Here is a 21,012-nt window from a genome sequence, read left to right on the forward strand (position 1 = left end):
ACATGGCAAAACCCCGTCTCTACTAAAAATACGAAAATTAGCTGGGCGTGGTGGTAAGCACCTGTAATCCCAGCTACTTGGGAGGCGGAGGCAGGAAAATCACTTGAACCCAAGGGGTGGAGGTTGCAGTGAGCCAAGATCATCATGTCATTGCACTCCAGCCCGGGTGACAGAGTGAGACTCCATCTCAAAAAAAAAAAAAAAAAAAAGAATACGCCTTGTACCACTGCACCCATCATTGCATTCATACCTGCTTCCTTGTACATGTATCCATGTCTGTGCACACGCCTGGATCACACAGTACTGTCTCAGTATATATGTCTCTCTATACATCTAGGGATGTATAACTAGATCTGCATGTATCCAGATGTATATGTGTCTATTTCTCCCTCTGGATATATACAAAGCTTTCTGAGTGAATGTCCATGTCTAAATGCAAATGTCACAGCCGTGTGTGTGAGTATCACAGGAACTATGTATGTGTCTCTTCATATGGACACATCTATCTTTATAAGTGCACATCTATTCCATGGGTACACAGCTTCTGCTGGTGTACAGATCTGTGCCTGAGTGTGTGGAGCTGTGAGTACGGATGTTCACACAGCTCTGGGGTACACATCTGCGTACCTCTGTGCATGTCCGTGGAGGTCTCCAAGGGTGCACCTCTAGAGCTGGGGCTCTTTCTAAACCTGTTTTGCCTTCGTATCTGTATCCTGTCACTGGTTCCTGGGTCCAGGGGTGGTGCCCAGGGGATAGCAAGGTGCTGCCTAACACCTCCTTGTCTGCAGAGGTCTCGGCTGACCTGCGGGTGTGGCAGAGGGCAGGAGCAGGAAGGCCACTTCACCCCTGGGGATTCCTGGCTGGGCCCCAGGAGCCACATCTCTCCCTTAACAAGGGCCCTGGGGACTTGGGGGGAGTTTTCCATGAGTAGGGGCCCTTTGCAGAGGCCAGCAGGCAGGGCCCTCGGGAAACACTCCTCACTCTCTGCTCATGAGGTGCCTGTTACCTCCAGACCTCCTCTGCCAGAGCCTGGTAGACAGCCATGGGGTCAGCACAGTAGACGTAAGTGTGAGTGTGAGTGGGGTGGGGGTCCCTACATGATGGAGAAGGGGAAGGAGAAACAGGGCAGGAATACAGGAGAGACAGGGGTGAAGGACCACACAGAAAGGTGGAAAGCTGACAGCAAGGGAGGTGGGCGGTGGCCTTGACGGAGCCAAGGCTGCTGGTGGACTGGGATGCAGCCCATGGGTTCCTGCTGGCTCCTCACAGCCCGCCCTAGGGATGGGACTGTACCAAGAGGAGGATGAGGACGCCGTGTCCCCCTCCCTCCCCTCTCTCTGAGTCCCTCAGTTTCTCTCACAGTCTCTCTGCTCAGTTCCCGTTCCCAAAGGCTGGGATGTGACGATCACATGCCAGGAATGACGTCCTGGAAGTCCAGATTGGCCAAGGACAAGATGTGCCAAGAGCCCTTGGACAAGGGCATGACCTTCACAGCCTCCAGCTCCTGGGCCAGTGGGAAGAAAGTAAGGAGGGGGCCAGAACTGCTGCCATTTTGACCCCCACCCCTGGCTCTGGGCCCTTCCACACCCTATCTCGCTGAGCCTCCCAACCCTGCGGAGAGTACTGTCCCCACGTCACAGATGAGGGACCTGAGGCCCGGCATCGTGAAGGGGCTGCTTCCAAAGCTGGGGCAGGGTGAGCGCTGGGGGTCAGGCAAAGAATGGCCCCTCGTGGGAGCTGCCTGCCCCTCATAGCTCCGTGAGATGTGAGTGTTCCCGCAGCACTGGCCACTGTTCCTGCCCATGGTTTTGTGGAAGGAGCAGGGTTTGGATTCTAATTCCACGTCTGACTTGCTGCATAACCTGGGGCAACTCACTCGCTTACCCTTCTGGGCCTCAGTTTCGCATGTGAAAAGTACCTCGCTGGGCTGCCATGAGGACTGATGCAAGATCCAGAAGGCAAAAGGGCTTTGTAAACTGTAAAGCACTGTGCACCAGTAGGTGTCCGTGTGTTCACAAGTGGATGAGTGCTACCACAGCAACCCGAGCATTGACTAGAGGGGCCGTGGACGGGGCTGGGGTTTCACTAAGCACTTTGCAGAGGGCATTTAATCTTCATCACGACCCTCTGAATAGAGACCACCGCTGCCCATTGCAGAGATGAAGAAACTGGGGTGAAGTAACTGCCCAGGACCCCACATCCTCTAAGTGGCAGAACCAGGATTCAAATCCAGGACTGTCCAGCTGCAACGCTGGTCCTCTGAGCCACCAGGTGGGGCCGCCAGGGGAGACTGATGGAAGAGGGTCCTGAAAGAGGATCGGCAGGGCCAGGAGGCAGCAGGGTGGGGAGATAGATACAGGAATCCTTCTGCTGGTCCAGTCTCTCCTCCCACTCCTTTGACCACCAATTAATCTTGCTGCTTTGGCCAAGTTGGGGCCTTCGGCAAGCCAAGGTACATGGAGGAAGTTCACGGTTTACAGAAGGGAAGCTGCCCTGTGCCCTTCCCTGCTGGAATGGCTGTCCCAGGACCCTGACCTCCAGGAAGTTGGCTGGAATATTTTGCTGCTGCCTTTTCGCCTATGGGCCTTCCCATCCTCACCCCTTCTCATCCTTCCCACCACACTCCACCCCTCCCTAATTCCTCTCGGCTACTCATTCACCACCAGCTCTAGGGACTAAGAAGAGCTCAGCACGGAAGGCTTCCACAGTGCCCTGCCTTGCCCTGGATACCAAGCCTAACACTTCCCTGCTCCACAATAAAGCAAATATTGAACTCCTACTGTTTGCCAGGCACACTCATATCCAACCATATCCAAACTAGGTAACCTTGGGCAAGTTTCTTAACCTCCGCTCTATATCTCAGTTTCCTTGTCTGTAAAATGGGAACAATGAGGTAAAAATGTAGAGGGTTTGGAAGAAGAGCACATGGTCATGTGGGAAGCTCTATTTAAACATTCATTAGTTTAAATTAAGATCTGTATAACACCTTTGCAAGGTAAGAATTACCAGCTCCATTTCACTATTTGGTGACTAGGGCTCAGAGAGAATGGCTTTTATTCATTTTACTTATTCAACCAGCATCTATTGAGTATCTACCATGTGCAAGGCTCAATGCGTGATACTTTTGCACATTATCGCATTTAATCCCCATAGCTGTGCGGGGAGGCGTTAGCATCCCCCACTACTTCCAAACACTCCCCCAGGGGCAGTATCACCCTGCTTGATACCCCTGGTTCGATGTCTGTCTTCCCTACCAGCTTAAACACCGGGAGGGCAGAGAACTGCGTTTTGTTCACCATTGTGTTTCAGCATGTGGCACAGATTAAGCGCTCTACAGATACCTGTTGAGAGAAGGAATGAAAACATCCACATTTTACAAATGTGGAAACTGCAGTTCTGGCCCCAGGGGCAGTGGCTCACGCCTGTAATCCCAGCACTTTGGGAGGCTGAGGTGGGCAGTTCACTTGAGGTCAGGAGTTCGAGACCAGCCTGGCCAACATAGTGAAACCCCGTCTCTACTAAAAATACAAAAATTAGCTGGGCCTGGTGGCAGGCGCCTATAATCCCAGCTACTTGGGAGGCCGAGGCAGGGAGAATTGCTTGAATCCAGGAGACAGAGGTTGCAGTAAGCCAAGATGGCGCCACTGCACTCCAGCCTGGGGAACAGAGAGAGACTCTATCTCAAGAAAAAAAATAAAATAAAATAAAAAGAAACTGCAGTTCAGAGAAATTAAGTGATTTACCCAAAATGACACAACTGGCTCAATGTCTGACCAGCTCCAAAACCTGTGTTCTTACCACAGTGTTAATTCTACGCATGGGAGCCTCGTTGGTGGAGAGGAAGAGGTCTGAGCTGGGGTGCAGATGAGGGCCGTGGGCTGCAGATGTCTGGAGGGGCAGGCAGCTGAGGGCCAAGACCCCCACAGAGGCTCCTTCATTAAGAGCCCTGGGTTTCTCCCGCCTCCAACCTGCCCACCTGTGTTTCCCCTCAGGCTGCTGGTCATTCTGGTCAGGGGAGCAGCGCTCCCTCAACAGGTCCTCCGTCAGGAAAGGGGGCCAGCCAAGCTGGAGCTTGGAAAGCCCAGACACTGAAGCTGCCACACCCAGTCCCCCGGGCCTCTGTTCACAGGCTCCCTGTTCACAGGCTCACCGCGGAGCTCAGAGTGAGGGGAAGGGCTCAGTGAGAAGGGTGTGCCTACGCTCTGGACTAGCAGAGCTAGAGGGGACTCCAGAGAGCAAGTCCAACCCCCTCTTCCTACCTGCTTTGCTGGCTGTGGAAACAGGCCCAGAGAGAGCAGAAAGACAGAAGCCCACGCTCACTGAGTTCTGCTGGGTAGCAGACCGAGCACCAGACCTTTCACATTTGTTCTGACAGCGTCTGCAGCCCCCCAGAGGTGGTGGGCACCTCGAGTCAGGGTCCTCAAGAACCCAGCAGAAAACCTGCACAGAAGCAGGTGTTCAGGAGTGTTTGCTGAATACCTGCATGAATGACTTATTGAGTCCCCAGAACAAGCAACTGAGGTAGGAATTATTATCCCATCGAGGAAACTGCAGCCCAGAAAGGAAGGAATTGACCATTGCCTCAAATGCTGCTGACAAATGAGCTCTGGACAGCAGGGACCTTATCGGGAGCACATGGGGTGGAGACGGGGAGTGGACGCCAGGCTGCGGTGGGTTGAGGAATGAAGGGAGGGGAGGAAGCAGGCACTGCAAGTTGTAAGCAGCTCTTCAAGGCAAAGTGGGAAATATGAGGGGGCAGGGGCGAGGCATACTTCCCTGGAGGAACCCAGAGTAAGGCCGGCTGGTGCTGGGCTTTGTGGCATTACCATGGGGGAACTTGGACAGGCTTCGAGGTTGGCTGGACAGAGCCAGCAGAGATATTCTGGAGATTCCCTCGAGGAAAAGATCCATTTATCCAGAGGGCCAGGGATCACTGAACTGGGCAGGAAGGTTTGCTTCTTGCCAAAGACCCCAGCTCCCCTGTATTAGTCCATTTTCACGCTGCTGATAAAGACATACCCAAGACTGAGAAGAAAAAGTGTTATTTATTTATTTATGAGATGGAGTCTTGCTCTGTCGCCCAGGCTGGAGTGCAGTGGCGTGATCTTGGCTCACTGCAGCCTCTGCCTCCCAGGTTCCAGTGATTCTCCTGCCTCAGCCTCCTGGGTAGCTGGGATGATAGGCACATGCCACCATGCCTGGCTAATTTTTGTACTTTTTTAGTAGAGATGGTTTTTCGCCATGTTGGCCAGGCTGGTCTCAAACTCCTGACCTCAGGTGATCCACCCACCTCAGCCTCCCAAAGTGCTGGGATTACAGGTGTGAGCCAACACGCCCGGCCAAAAAAAGAGGTTTAATTGGACTTATAGTTCCACATGGCTGGGGAAGACTCAGAATCATAGCAGGAGGCAAAAGGTATTTCTTACATGGTGGCGGCAAAAGAAATGAGGAAGAAGCAAAAGTGGAAACTCCTAATAAACCCATCAGATCTTGTGAGACTTATGCACTATCACAAGAACAGCAGGGTTCGAAAGACTGGCCCCATGATTCAATTACCTCCCCCTGGGTCCCTCCCACAACACATGGGAATTCTGGGAGATATACTTCAAGTTGAGATTGCAATGGAGACACAGCCAAACCATATCATTCTGCCACGGCCCCTCCAAATCTCATGTCCTCACATTTCAAAACCAATCATGCCTTCCCAATAGTCCCTCATTTCAGCATTAACCGAAAAGTCCACAGTCCGAAGTCTCATCTAAGACAAGGCAAGTCCCTCCTGCCTATGAGCCTGTAAAATCAAAAGCAAGCTAGTTACTTCCTAGATACAACGGGGGTACAGGCATTGGGTAAATACAGCCATTCCAAATGGGAGAAAATGCCAAAAAAGGGGGGTTTCAGGGCCATGTAAGTCTGAAATCCAGCAGGGCAGACACATTTTAAAGCTCCAAAATGATCTCCTTTGTCTCTAGGCCTCACATCCAGGTCACACTGATGTAAGAGGTGGGTCCCATGGTCTTGGGCAGCTCCGCCCTTGTGGCTTTGCAGGGTACAGCCTCCCTCTCAGCCGCTTTCAAGAGCTGGCTTTGAGTGTCTGCGGCTTGTCCAGGTGCATGGTGCAAGCTGTCGGTGGATCTACCATGCTGGGTCTGAAGGACGGCAGCTCTTCTCTTCTCACAGCTCCACTAGGCAGTGCCCTAGACCCCACATTTCCCTTCCACGCTGCCCTAGCAGAGGTTCTCCATGAGGGTCCTGCCCCTGCAGCAAACTTTTGCTTGTGCATCCAGGCGTTTCCATACATCTTCTGAAATCTAGGCAGAGGTTCCCAAACCTCAATTCTTGACTTCTGTGCACCCATAAGCTCAACACCACATGGAAGCTGCCAAGGCTTGGGGCTTCCACTCTCTGAAACCACAGCCCAAGATGTCCGTTGGCCCCTTTCAGCCGCGGCTGTACCAGTTGGGTAGGGCACCATGTCCCTAGATTGCACACAGCACGAGGACCCTGGGCCCAGCCCATGAAACCACTTTTTCCTCCTGGGCTTCTGGGCCTGTGATGGGAGAGGCTGCCGTGAAGTTCTCTGACATGGCCTGGAGACATTTTCCCCAAGGTCTTGGGGATAACATTAGGCTCGTTGCTACTTATGCAAATTTCTGTGGCTTGAATTTCTCCTTAAAAAAATGGTTTTTTGGCTGGAAGTGGTGGCTCATGCCTATAATCCCATCACTTTGGGAGGCCGAGGAAGGTAGATCATGACGTTAGGAGATCGAGACCATCCTGGTTAACACGGTGAAACCCCATCTCTACTAAAAATACAAAAAATTATGAGGCAGGAGAATCGCTTGAACCCAAGAGGTGGATGTTGCAGTGAGCCTAGATTGCGCCACTGCACTCCAGCCTGGGCAACAAGCAAGACTCCGTTTCCAAAAAAAAAAAAAATTTTTTTTTCTACTGCATCATCAGGATGCAAATTTTCCAAACTTTTATGCTCTGTTTCCCTTTTAAAATGGGATGCTTTTAACAGTACCCAAGTCACCTCTTGAAAGCTTTTCTGCTTAGAAATTTATTCCGCCAGATACCCTAAATCATCTCTCAAGTTCAAAGTTCCACAAATCTCTAGGGCAGGGGCAAAATGCCACCAGTCTCTTTGCTAAAACATAACAAGAGTCACCTTTGCTTCAGTTCCCAACAAGTTCCTCATCTCCAGCTGAGACCACCTCAGCCTGGACCTTATTGTTCATACCGCTATCAGCATTTTGGGCAAAGCCATTCAACAAATCTCTAGGAAGTTCCAAACTTTCCCACATTTTCCTGTCTTCTTCTGAGGCCTCCAAACTGTTCCAACCTCTGCCTGTTACCCAGTTCCAAAGTCACTTCCATATTTTCGTGTATCTTTTCAGCAATGTCCCACTCTACTGGTACCAAACTACTGCATTAGTCCATTTTCATGCTGCTGATAAAGACATACCCGAGACTGGGAAGAAAACGTTTAATTGGACTTACAGTTCCACATGGCTGGGGAGGCCTCAGAATCATGGCGGGAGGCGAAAGGCACTTCTTACATAGTGGTGGCAAGAGAAAATGAGGAAGACGCAACAGTGGAAAACCCTGATAACACCATCAGATCTTGTGAGAGTTATTCTCTACCATGAGAATAGCACAGGAAAGACTGGCCCCCATGATTCAATTACCTCCCGCTGGGTTCCTCCCACAACACATGGGAATTCTGGGAGATACAATTCAAGTTGAGACTTGAATGAGGACACGGCCAAACCATATCGTCCCCTTAGAGGGGGGCAGGGGAAGGGAATTAACATTCACGGACACTCCCCTGTGGGCCAGGCACTGAGCTGAACACTTGGTTCACACAATCTCCTCTACTCCGCAAAGCAGCCCTGGGAGGAAAGAATCAGCACCTTCATCTGATAGAAGAGTGGTCACCAACTCACGGTCACACGGCTTCCACCAGCTCACCCCTTCCGTCAACAGACACTGCCTCCACACTGTGGCCAGCCAGACATCACACTAGATGGGGTCATGGGGTGGGGAGGGGACACAGTATCGAGCCCTGCCCTCGTACAAGAACACCACTTTCTCCACTAGCTCCTTTACCTCTTGCTAATCAATTCCTTTGCCTATAAAATAAAGAAACTGCTGATCTCTAAAGATTGTGAGAATTAAGCAAAGTGACATAGTAGACACTGTTGATATGCTATCCATATCCCCCTGCCCAACTGGAGGTAACTGCGGGAACTTTCTATGTGCACTGATGGCTTCCTGTGTGTCTCTGCCTGGGGGCTTCTCTAGCTGCCAAGCACTTGACCCACCCACAGGAAGCTGGAATGCCAGGAGTTCATGCTCTCAGCCAATAAGGGAGTCTGGTTGTTGGTGCATAAATGCCCCAGCTTCTCCATCCCTCGGTGGGATCACTGAGGCATGTTCCACACAGTCTCTTGGCAGGATCCCAGCAGGATGAGCTCCGGGTGCCACCAGTGGTAGCCTGCCCATCCACATGCCCTTCATTGTCTTTCCCCATGACTTCCTCACCATGCTTCCCTGAAGCACCTCCACATAAACTTCTTTCACCCACATCCTTGCTCAGCATCAGCTTTGGGGCAAACCCAGCCTAAAACAGTAACATTTTACAGCCTGGTGCCCAGTAGACATTCAGCAAATGCTGTCTACCTGGATACTCATTTTCATTTTTATAGAAACAGACAGCTTTGAGAACACGGTTGCAGCTCTAGCTGAGTCACCAGTGGCTCATCAGCATCTTCCAGGAGCAGGTATGGGCCTGTGGCCTGGGGATGCGCAAGAGGGAGGGGACTGAGGGTCACGGGCCTCAGCCTGTAGCCTCAGCCACTTGGAAGCTAGGTTAATCTCTGTCATATACACACACTCTACAGTTTATAAAGCTGTTTTCTTGTGTTCCAGGGCCTGCATCCCATTTTCCCTCCCATTGTTCGAAATCATATGTTCCAACTCAGAGTTCTGTGTTCAACACATTAGGCTTCAAGCCTAATGTGCCAAATGCTCTGCTTGTTGCAAATACACCCTTTCACCACCACCACCACCACCACCACCACCTCCACCACCACCACCACCACCTCCCTCTCCTTCCAGGTTCCCTTGGGGTCAGCCAGGCTGGAGGTGAAGTTCCCCTGCACCTGGGCAGAGGAGCTGATACAGCTCACCTGCCTTCTAAGCTGGCTGGTGAGGCCCACCAGCCAGCCCAGTGTGCCCACCTGGCCATGATTCTGAGTGCTGGGACCAGGTCAAGAGTGTCACCCCGCCCCATTACAAGCTAGTCTGCTCTGTTAGCATCGGGAGCCAGGGGCAGGACAACGTGGTGGTCTCCAGCCAGAGCCTGTGGGACCTGCATGCAGACAGCTTTCCCACCTCCCTCTATGTGAACCCACACTCTTCTGCGTGGCACTGGTGTGTGACATCTGTTTGGAGTGAGCCCTGTGGGATGAGGCCCACGTGGGGCCCCACATTAGACCCTGGCACCCAAACCTCACCCTCCAGCCCATCAGTCAGTGACCCCCTGTGAAAGCAGCAACTACCTGGGTAACCTCAGCAGCTTCCACAACTTATGGTCCATTAAAAAAAAAGAAACAGAGTAAGATGCACCTATGTTTCCCCTCCTTGGCCCCCGGGCCACACACACTGCTGAGCTCCTTTGCCTCTGGCTGGAATTATGGCAACCTCTGCAGCTCCCAGCTGGATGTACATATCAGAAACTCTGAGGGGCAGCTATCTGTGTCTTTCATTAATAAAAAATGTCATTAATAATGACTTAAAACATGCAATTTGGGATCAAAATCTTCCAAAGCATGGGAAAAATAATAAAAAGGAGAGTTCTTGATACTGAAAGTCTGGAAATAAATGCTGTCCTCAGAGGTCAACCACGAGTCAGGCACTGCTGGGGAGGGAGAAAGAAGTGGGAACGGGGTCTCACACCCACTCTGTGCCAGGTGCTGTGTTTGGGGTTTACACGTTTCCCTCATCCTCACACAACCCAAGGAGACAGCGCTATCATTTCCATTTTATAGATGAACTGAGGTTCACAGAGGCCAAGTTACTTGCCATGCGACACAGGATCAGTAAGAGACTCAAACTTAGGTCTGCCTCATTGACAAAGGAAAACAAAACAACAAAAAAAAAAAAAAAAAAAAGAAAAAAAAATAGGCCAACAGTGTGGTGCTTGGCAAGTCATTCTGGTTTGAGTTTATGAGAAAGAGGGAAAAGTAGAGGGAACAGCCCATCAGCTATGAAGACCAGGAATGATTTATACGATTTACTGCTGTGTCTCCCGCACCTAGAACAGGGCCTGGAACACAGTTGGTGCTCAGAAATGATCTTCAGTGAATGGATAAAATGTCTGGGGGGATAAAGAGGCATAGTCTATTCCGAAGTAGGAGAAAGTGAATGTTTCTAAGCCCCTAGTTTCTAGAGAGCATTGAACAAGCACATTTGACTTTTTTAAAAATCTTTAATTATGGAACTATTTGAAAAACAGAAAAAGGCAGAAAATAATACAGCAGACATTGGGGAACTCATTGCCCAGATTTACCAGATGTTCATATTTTGTCATGTTTATGTCAAGTATTTTTACAGTAAAATACAAATACAGATATGGCTAAAAGCCCCATCACCCCATCTCATTCCCTTCTACCTATCACCACAGGCCACCAGTATCCTTGAAGCTGGTGTGTCTCTGTCTCTTCATGAGCATTTAGCATTATTTTGGGTTTTTACAGTTTCCAAGTACAGGTATCTCCCTGTAGCTATCCTTTCATAATGTACATTTCACTCAGTTATTATATTTTTAGGACTTCGTCTATATTGGTACATGTGGATGGAGTTCACTTTAATTGCTGTATCTACAGGCAGTTTTTTTATTCTTTGCTATTTCAGAGAATGCAGCAATAAAAACCTTTTCTTTTTTTTTTTTTTTGAGACTGAGTTTCACTCTGTCGCCCAGGCTGGAGTGCACTGGTGCGATCTGGGCTCACTTCAACCTCGCCTCCTGGGTTTAAGTGATTCTCCTGCCTCACCTCCTGAGTAGCTGGGATTACAGGTGTGCGCCACCACACCCAGCTAATTTTTGTATTTGTAGTAGAGATGGGGTTTCACCATGTTGGCCAGGCTGGTTTCAAACTCCTGACCTCAGGTGATCTGCCCACCTTGGCCTCCCAAAGTGTTGGGATTACAGGCGTAAGCCACCGTGCCTGGCCATCAATAACAATCTTTATACACATTTCTGGGTGCACTAATGTGTCACATGTAACCTTTACAACAATCACAACATGCTGGAACTTGTGTACCCCTACATGACCTTGGAAAATTGCTTGAAGTCTCAGAAGCTTAGTTTCCTCATCGGTAAATTGGGGTAATGAAATAGCATGCATATTGATGAAGATTCTGTGCTTCAAAGTAGAGGAAACACATTTTGCCACCCAGAAAGCACTTCCTGAACATGAGTTGTTTATCGCTCAGGTATTCGCCATTCAGGAAGTGCTGAGCATCCTCTCCTGTCAGGGGTGCAATGGGCCGGCCCTCATGCCCACATGCAGATGAGACTGATGGGTGCAGCGACAGAAAAGCACACAAGCCCCTCTGCTCACTGACCAAGCTGGAGTGGAAGACACAGGCGAGGCTCCCCAGAGGAAGTGGCACTGAGCTGAGACCTCAGAAGATGAGGAGGCAAAAAAGGTGAGTGGGAGATGGGAAGGTGGGAGGCTGGCGAGGCAGAGGAAGCAGCTAGTGTAAGGGATGGGCTGACGCAAGAGAACATGTTTGGAGCCTGAGAGGTGTGTGTGAGCAGGCGGTGGCATAGAAAAAGTCTGGAAAGGTGGCAGAGCAGAGAGGCCGTACCCCAAGGCCACAGGGAGATAGGGAAGGATTTCAAGCAGAGGAGTGACAGGCCCGGATTTGTGTGTAGGGAAAACTGGTCTGGTCTCGGCATGGAGGTGGCATGCAGACTGGGAGCTGGGAGCCCCATGAGGGGAACGCAGAAGCGACGCCGGTAAACATGGTGAGGGTGGAGCTAAAGTCACCACCACTTCTGCTAACAAGAATCTGTCCCCAGGCCCTCTAGTAGCTGTTGCCTTCCTGAAGCTTGGGATGCATGCACAAAGAGAGCTGTGTCTGGCTCATAGATTGCGGACACCTGGTTGACCTCTTGATGCCCGTGTATCATGTTTAGCTCCTAAGCCTCCCTTCTCTCACTGCAACATCACACGGTGGTCACGCCTCCCACAACACGCAGTGGGCATCATCAAAGGAACAGCAGCTGACGGGAATCGCCCCCAGCTCCAAGAGGTCTGAATTCACATACCACACCCTACACTCTTCTTCTTGGGCTTGCTCAGCACCCTGTGGGGCACAGCACCCGGCCCCGCACTCTCAGGTTTCCAGGTGACAGGAGCCCTTTAGGCTTCTTGGCACCAAGGGCATGGCTGGGTCCTCACCAATGTCCCATGATGAGAGATCCCACCAGCAGCCAGGCTGTACAGAACCTACACGGAGTGAGGGGAAGAGGAGGCCAACACATTCTAGGTTGGTTACCACTGGGCGGCCTTGTCTAATATCTAAACATCATACATCTAAAACGAGACAAGGACAGAGATAAGAGAACTGCCTCGAACTCTCTACTCCTTAAGTGGAGACCCCCTTAACACTCTTTTTGATTTTATTATTATTATTATTTTGACACAGGGTCTTGCTTTGTCACACAGACTTGGAGTGCAGTGGCTCAATCACAGTCATTGCAGCCTTGACCTCCTTGGCTCAAGCAATACTCCCACCTCAGCCTCCAAAGTAGCTGGGACTATAGGCGCATACCACCACACGGGGCTAATCTTTTTTTTTTTTTTTTTTTTTTTTTTGTAGAGACAGGGTTTTGTCATGTTGGCCAGGGTGGCCTCGAACTTCTGGGCTCAGACAATCCGCCTGCCACAGCCTCCCAAAGTGCTGTGATTACAGGTGTGAGTCACCATGCCTGGCAACACTCTTAATATGAGTGACTTGGAAGCTTTTGAAGCCTCTATCCCTGGTGGCAGTGGTGTGCCCCTGGCCTTTCCCTAGACTGGGCTAAAGCCCCTGCCATCCACTCTCCCAGCACTCCACACTTCCGTTTCCATGACATCTATCCCTTTTAGAATTACAGGTTGAATTTCTGCCTTCCTTGCTAGGCTGTAAGTTCCGCACTGGACATAACTGCATCTGCCTGGTGTGCTGTTGTTTCCCTGGTGTCTGAACAGAGTCAGGCTCCTGAGAGGCCCCCGCTATTTGCAGCTGAGTCAATAGGACGTGCAAACTGAGGGAGAGGAAAGGGTGGAGGGAAAATCGCAGACCTCAGAGGTCTGGGGAGAGGAAAAGTGTCTTGCTCAAGTCACAGGCTAGGCAGGAAGAGATCACGGTTCCTGCTCAGAATCTTTGACTCTCAGTCAGGGCCTTTCCCACTCATTATGCTGTGCTAGAAAGAGGCTATGAAACCCATAGAAAAGTGTTCTATAGTTAAATAAGCTTGAGAAACTCTGGGTTAGACAAAATGAAAGGAGTTTCTTTGCCACTGGTCTTTTCAGGCCTTTAACACGCTCCTGTGCCCATGTTTCTGGGAGAAGGTCACACACAGCACTCCATGCTCTCTGACCCTGGAACTCTGCCTGTGAAGCAGTTTGAAACCTCCGGCACCATCCCCCAGCTGTGTGTCACAATTATTTATTAAATGTGACACAGCAGAGAGATTTGTTGCCATTTTTCTGAGCAGGATAGGAAAATCCTTTTCTACAAATAAAAATACTTCGAAACCCCAATATACAAATGGGATGAAAACGGAACTGCTCTGGTTGAAGGGGGGTCTGGGGATCCATCTGGAGCTGTCCTTTCACTGCTGCTATGCAAAGAACGCTTGTTTCCTGTGGAGCGCAGTTTGAAAACCACTGGTGCTGAACTGGCACATGAGGTTGAAGCTAGGAGGCTTCTAGTGCTGGCTCTGCCATGGATTGTTTTACCCTGGGCAAGTCATTTAGTCTCATTGGGCTTCAGTTTCCCGTGTATACGATAAGTCTGTCACGCTGTATGTTTCTTAGAGTCCTGAACTTTCAGCTTTGATATGGTGAGGAGTACACTTCTATGACTATAAACATCTAACTCCAAGATTCCATGGCTTAGTATTCCAATTCTGGGACTGCCTGTAGTTAGCCCAAGCTGGTGCAGCATGCTGGAGCCCAGGCTGTGGAAAGCAGAATTCATTAACTGCAGTGCACTGCCCAGGGGCACTGGGTTCCTGGGATGGGGGTGCCGGGTTCCTGGGGTGGGTGGACCGGGATCGGCAGCCGCTGAGTGGGACAAGCTGGGAGAGGGACCCAGGTCTCCTGACTCCTGCTCTATCTTTAGATCTCCATAGCAACTGTCACCAGGGCACCGAGCTGAAGGCACAGGCTGAGTGGCTGCCTGCAGAAGGAGGGAGGGGCATTTCCTTCCCATGCCTCTTCTTTTGCTAGGCTCAATTCTTGAGCCAGGAAAGGGGACTGAGAATGAAGCTGTTCACAGCAGGAAAGGCTTGGGGCCAATACAAAGACAGTCCAGGGCCCCACCTTGCTCTCAGGACATGGTGAAGTCATAGAACCCAAGACCTTCATGTGTCAGGCTCATGGCACAGGAGGAAAGGTAGAATTCTCCTCCAAAGAGCTTTCAGCCTCTCCTGGGTCCTTCCCTACACACTCAGGAAGCCCTAATCTGAGATGGTGCTGAGGCCACAGCTGGAGCCCCCATTAGATCCTCTAATCGGAGAGGCCAGGGAAGCTCCTCCTGAATCTTCCCCTGCCCAATTCCTACTCCTCCTGGGGCTCAGCCTGGACTTGGCTTCCTCTGAGGAGTCTTCCCTGACTCCCAGGCTGGTTGCTCGCTTCCTCAGGGTCCCTACAGCCTGTCCTCCTTCCACATAGTAGGAGGCCAGAGGAGTGATTAACCTCATGGGGCAGATGAGAAGTAGAGGTTCTGAGCAGTAAAGACACTTGCCCAAGGTCACCTGGCAAAAGAGCAGCAGGACCAGGCCTGGACTCCATGTCTTCTGATTCCAGTCTGTGCTCCTTCCTGGGTCCCAGTAGCAGGCCCATGGCCTAGGCTTTGGAAGGGAGGCCAGGGCTAGAAGAGGAAATAGGAGTCCTCAGTGAGGCCTGCACACAGTAAGCACCTGGCTATGTCCTTGTTGAACTCAGCTGAGCCACAGACAAGTGCGAATGGCTTTCTCCGACAGCAGCTGACCAGCTCTTTAATTAGGTCCTGGCCCAGGCGGCCAAAGCGGGTCTTCTCTTGGTAACTCCAAGGAAGCTGCTCTGAGGAGCTCTCCTGGGAAGACAAGAAAGGCATGGGTTACTACAAGGGAGCGGGGGGTCCTTAGTGTTCACAGAGCCAGCTCTTCTCTGCAAAATAAAGAAACTGAGGCTGTAGGAAGCCAGCCTATATCCAGCCCCACCGTGGGCCAGGCACTTCCTCCTCATCCCCAAAACAAGCCTGTGGGAACTATCACCTTCCCATGACAGGAGAGGCACAGGGAAGAGGGACTTCCCCGTGGCACACGATGAGGTGGGGGCAGCAGCAGGACCAGAACTCAAGTCCCACCATTTCTCGCTGCCTTCCAGCAGCCACACCTGTCACTGTGGGAGGAATGTTTTCTCCCCTGACTGTGGGTTTCCCAGAATCTTTCCAAGGTTAGCTATCATCATCACCCTTGGAGCATAACTTTTGCTCATTTCTTTTAAGGTTTCAATGAACATGTTCATTTAGCAGATATTTACCAAGTGCTTACTCTGTGCCAGGCACCGAGCTAGCCACTGGGATATGGCAGCTGCTCAAAAGAGACAAGGTTCCTGGCTGCATACAACACAGATCCCAGGTCACAATGCCTTCATCGAGAAAGGCTAAGCTCGCATTCCAAGGCTGGACGGTGACCCCAGGCACCCAGGACCCTACTCTCTGCCTTTCTAGCCTTAGCTGAAGCTTTCCTCCTCAGGGTCACAAAATGAAAGTTCCACTCCCAGGTGACTTGAAGGAATTTCTTCTATTTTTTTAAATGAACATTTTATTGGTGTACAACATATGTATAGAAAAGTATACAAATCATTAAGTATACAGTTAGCCCTCTGTATCCATGGGTTCCACACTTATGGATTCAACCAACTGTGGATTGAAAATATTTTTTAAAAAACATTTAAAAATAACAATATAGCAATAGAAACACAAAAAGAAATACAGTAAGAGCTATTTACTCAATATTTACATTGTATTAGGTATTATAATTTAGAGATGATTTAAGGCACATGGGAGGATGTGTGTAGGTTATATGCAAATACCACACCATTTTATATCAAGGACTTGAGCATCCTCAGATTTTGGTATCTGCAGGGGGTCCTGGAGTCAATCCCCCATGAATACCAAGGGACAACTATATATAGTCTGAAGAATTTAAATGCAAAAACCATCTTACCAGCCCACAAAAAACAAAATCCAGAATAGAGCCATCACTCTGCAGATCCTATGAGGGCAAGCTGCTAGTTCCTGGGGCTAGGCACAAAGACAGGATTGGTGGCGAGTGGAGCTCCACTGCCACTTTCCTGGCTGAGTGACTGACCTCTCAGGATTGTGATTGTGAGGAGAGTATCCGCTATGGAAAGTCACTGTCCAGAGAGCCGTGGTGCTGGTGCAAGCCCTGGCAGAGGCCCTGTGAGGAGAGGCCTCTATTCTGAGGCCCACTCAAAGGGCCCTGGAGGCAGGTACAGTGGCTCAAGCCTGTAATCCCAGCACTTTGGGAGGCTGAGGTGGCAGGATCGCTTGAGTCCAGGAGTTCAAGACCAGCCTGGGCAATGTGACAAAAGCTGGTCTACAAAAAAATACGAAAATTAGCTAGGGGAAGTGCTATGCGCCTGTAGTCCCAGTTGCTTGGGAGGCTGAGGTAGGAGGATCATTTAAGCCCAGGGAGGTTGAGACTTCAGTGGGTTATGATTGCACTACTGTACTCCAGCATGGGCAACAGAGTGAGACCCTGTCTCAAAACAAAACAAACAGGGTGCCCTGGAGTCCCACCTCACAGAGTCTGTGCTGATGAGGGAATCCTCTCTGATGAGCTGGCATTTCCCATGCTCCCGCTACAGTCTGACCCACCAGATGGGGCCTTGGGGCCCACTGGCCTCACCTCCCCTTTTCCACTGCTCATTTCCCTCAGACTACTTAGGTTCAGCTCAGCCTATCCCACCATGCACCCTGAGATGCCCTGGGCCTGGCTGCTGGTGAGATGGGCAGGGGACCCCACAAACAGTGACGGTGCAGCAGGTGGGTGCTGTGAAGGAGAGCCGGGGTGGTGGCAGCAGAACCACCAAGACCAGCCTGGGGGCTCTAGGAAAGCTTCCAGGATGGACTTCTACCTCAACAGGGATGTGAGGGGTACACAGGTGGGAGGTGAGGAAGGGGGAGCACTCCTGGCAGGCAGAATGGCGTGAGCAAAGGCCCAGAAGCCAGAAAAGCACAGCACACTTGCAACCATGGGCAGACCAGTGACATCAGGCCACAGCTTACAGGGAGGGCGGGCTGGGAGATGAGGCCGCAGAGGGAGGCAGTTCTCAGGTGTGGACCTTATCCTGTGAGCAGTAGGGAGCCAGGGAAGCGCTGGAAACAGGGTGGTGGTGTGGTCAGATCTGCCCTTAGGACTGCAGGACGCAGGACAAATCAGCAGGGAGCGGCTGGTACGGGGAGACTCTTGAGGATACTGCAGCTGTGGCCCAGGCAGGTGAGGGCGCACACTGAGTCAAGGGAGTGTGGACAGGCAGGAGCCACAAGTCACTCCTTTCACCTGCCACTAATGGCCAGCCCACTCACTTGCCCAACTCCAGGCCACTGGCACCACCCTGGCCCAGCTGGGGGCTAAAAATCTTCTATTGCTGGTGAACTTTAATTGAAAAGCCACCTGCTTGGTAAAGCCCTCCCTGACCCTGCCTGGCCTCTCTGCCCACCGCTGGCATCCTGAACATCTTCACAGCACCTTGTGCTGTGCTGCCTTATTCCGAGGAGCACTAAGACCACAGCCTTTGAGCAGGACCTCCTGGGTTCATACTCCACTCTCCACTAACCAGCTATGTTACCCTGGGCAAGGTTCTTAACCATTCTGTGGTTTCACATCTGTACAAGGAGCAAGATGGGAGTATAAGCCTCATAAGATTGTAGTGGAGATTAAATGAGTAAATAAAGTGCTTAGAATGGTGCTGGCTACAGAGAATGTGCTGAATGAAGGGGAGACCTTTTCGGCCGCCACTGTGGCTGTCACCCACAGATAGGTGAGCAGCCAGAGGGCTGGGAGTTGGTCACCTTCACTATTGTGTCTCTGACACCTGCCACATGCTCAGGTGATAGAGGAGGGAAAGCAAAGCTGGCCAGCAGCTTGTGGACCCTCTGCCAGGTGCTGCCTTCCTGCCCTCCTCCCAGTGTCCTTGTCCAGGATCTCAGGCAGGCTGTCTGTGCTGCTGGGCAACAGTGGCCCATCCCTTGCACCCACCCCTTGGGCTGCACGCTAGCCTTTGGCTCCATTCTCCTTCCTTAGGCACTTTCTGCTGCTATAAATGTTCACCATGCTCTCAATGTCATGCCACTGAGCATTCTGCCCCATGGACAGGCCTGCAGAACCCAGACCCTGGGGAGCCCAGGGACCCTTATATTGGGATGGAAAATCCAATTTCCTCACCCTCCACACCCAGCCACAATGTTGAGGATCAAATAAGTGTTTAGGGACCACATAAAGCTGCCTCATAGTGGGACCAGATGAGAAGGGTGCTCCACAGCACCAGGCAAGAAGGCTGACCCTGAGCACCAGGGAACACAGGGGGCCCAGCAGGAATCCAACCCACGGGGGACAGGAGGGAAAAGTGAAGCTACCAACCAGGGAAAGGCAGGCCAGCAAAAGTAGCTGAGGGTCTGGCTTGAGATGAGGGGCAGATAAACCCCCGTGCTCTAACCTATGGGGGTGGCCCCAGAAGGGTTACCTGAGTGAGCAGAGGGGATGTGGAGTCAGAGGGAGGAGGGTTCAGCAGGGAGAGTCGCTGCCAGCTACGGTGGGGTCCTCCTATGGAGGGACAGGCTGAGGTGGAAGGATACTAGTAAGCACAGGGAACTCAGATCAGTTACTCCAGCAGTCACTAATGGAGTCCCTGTTCTGGGCCTGGCATTATGCTAAGCACTGAAGAAAGAGGCTGAGGTAGACATGTGGTCTCTGCCTCAAGGAACATCACTCAGTCGGAGGGAGGTCTGCAGCCTGCCATGTCCTCTACAGCCAGGCCCCTGCCCATGTAACTGATGATGCCAGAGGGCGATGGGAGGCAGCAACGCATGGGGTGAGAGCCAGAGCTCGGCAACCAGACAGCCCTGGGCTCAGATCCTGGCCTCAGCCCTGTCCAGCAGCATGAGCTGGTGGGCAGCTTCACCCCTAGAACGTGCATTTCCTCATCTGTATAATGAACATGAGAACACCTTCCTTCCTTACAGGTGGGTGCTCCACCAGTGGCAGGGATTATGACTACAGCGTCCATTGCCAAAAGAGGCTAGAGCTGGTACTCAGGACAGGTGCAAAGGGACTGCAGAGTCTCAATCAAAAAAGGAAGTCACCACCCTGGGCTCACCTGGCTGAGTACAAAGAATGTACGGACGTTCCAGAAACAGGCCTGCTCTTGGAGGAAGGTTTTCAGGTAGATGCTCTCAAAGGTCTTGAAGCAACCGACTAGAGTGACAAAAGTCTCGTCATCCTCATTGTCTGTGATGCTCTGCAGGATGGGCACCATGGGGGCCAGGCCCGTGCCCGCAGCCAGCATGAGGAGCTCACCATACTGGGGAATAGAAGGGGTATGTATGACAGGTGGGTTGGGAGAATCTCACCCTATCCCCTCTACTATGGGGCTTTTCCTTGAGCTTCCTTCAACTGGATGGCAGTGCCCTTCCTTGGTGTCCAACCACCTATGTCCCCTCTCTACCTCCTCCAGAAAGTCGTCCTTGTTTGTGAAAGGCATGTGAGGTTTGGGTAATGGAGACGATGAGATATGGGGGCTGAAAGGGAACATAACAGTATAGCCCATCCTGTAAGTGGCCTGGTTGCCTACTAAAGCATCCCCACAAGTACTCTGCTTACACACTTCTGCTGACAGGGAGCTCACTACTTCCCAAGGCAGTTTGCCCTACTATAGGCCAAATCCTTTGCCAGGGAGGTCTTTACTTACATTGAGTTGAAACCTACTCCCATCAAAGCCTTGCCCACTCCCAACGCCATTCCAGCCCTGCTCTCTGGGCTGCTTCCTCTGCCCCAGGGTACCTCTGCAGAGATCTCAAGGGCCCACCTTGGACCTCTGAGCTTGCTTATCTCTAGGCTAAATGAAATAATATGCATAAGCATGTAGCACAGCACTGGCACAAAAGAGTCACTTGAAAAAGGTGAGTTCCCGGCCGGCAGCGGTGGCTCACACCTACAATCCTAGTACTTTGGGAGGCCAAGGCGGGTGGATCACTTAAGGTCAGAAGTTCGAGACCAACATGGCAAAAAACTCCATCTCTACTAAAAATGCAAAAATTAGCCAAGTGTGGTGGTGCACGCCTGTAGTCCCAGCTACTTGGGAGGCTAAGGCAGGAGAATTGCTCAACCTGGAAGGCAGAGGTTGCAGTGAGCCAAGATCATGCCACTGCACTCCAGCCTGGGCAACAGAGCAAGACTCCATCTCAAAACAAACAAACAAACAAACAAAAGGGTGAGTTTCCACCCCAAGAGGTCCCAGTTCCATCAACTCCTCCTCACTGAATTTATTTCCGGGCTCTAGGCCTCTTAAAGAGGGGTGACCCTCTGTAATCCCAGCACTTTGGGAGGCCGAGGTGGGTAGTTCACGAAGTCAGGAGATAGAGACCATCCTGGTTAACACTCCGTCTCTACCAAAAATACAAAAAATTAGCCGGGCGTGGTGGCAGGCACCTATAGTC

The 21,012-nt window shown here is 51.3% G+C and overlaps 2 protein-coding genes across 4 annotated transcripts in view; one reads left to right on the forward strand and one right to left on the reverse strand.

The window, feature by feature from the left end:
* The window catches only part of MRPL37 (mitochondrial ribosomal protein L37), a 911,410-nt gene that overhangs the window by 849,533 nt on the left and 40,865 nt on the right, over positions 1 to 21,012 (forward strand). The window lies entirely within an intron of this gene.
* LOC126962428 (NADH-cytochrome b5 reductase-like) overlaps positions 12,016 to 21,012 on the reverse strand; it is a 30,574-nt gene continuing 21,577 nt past the window's right edge. For all 3 annotated transcript variants that reach the window (XM_050803445.1, XM_050803466.1, XM_050803455.1), the window contains 2 exons: positions 19,674 to 19,877; positions 12,016 to 15,360 (listed from right to left, as the gene is read on the reverse strand). In XM_050803445.1, coding sequence (XP_050659402.1) covers positions 15,157 to 15,360; positions 19,674 to 19,877 — 408 coding nt within the window. In that variant the 3' untranslated portion in view covers positions 12,016 to 15,156. The remainder of the gene's footprint in view (positions 15,361 to 19,673; positions 19,878 to 21,012) is intronic.

Source organism: Macaca thibetana, chromosome 1, assembly GCF_024542745.1.
Source record: "Macaca thibetana thibetana isolate TM-01 chromosome 1, ASM2454274v1, whole genome shotgun sequence".
Taxonomy (NCBI): domain Eukaryota; kingdom Metazoa; phylum Chordata; class Mammalia; order Primates; family Cercopithecidae; genus Macaca; species Macaca thibetana.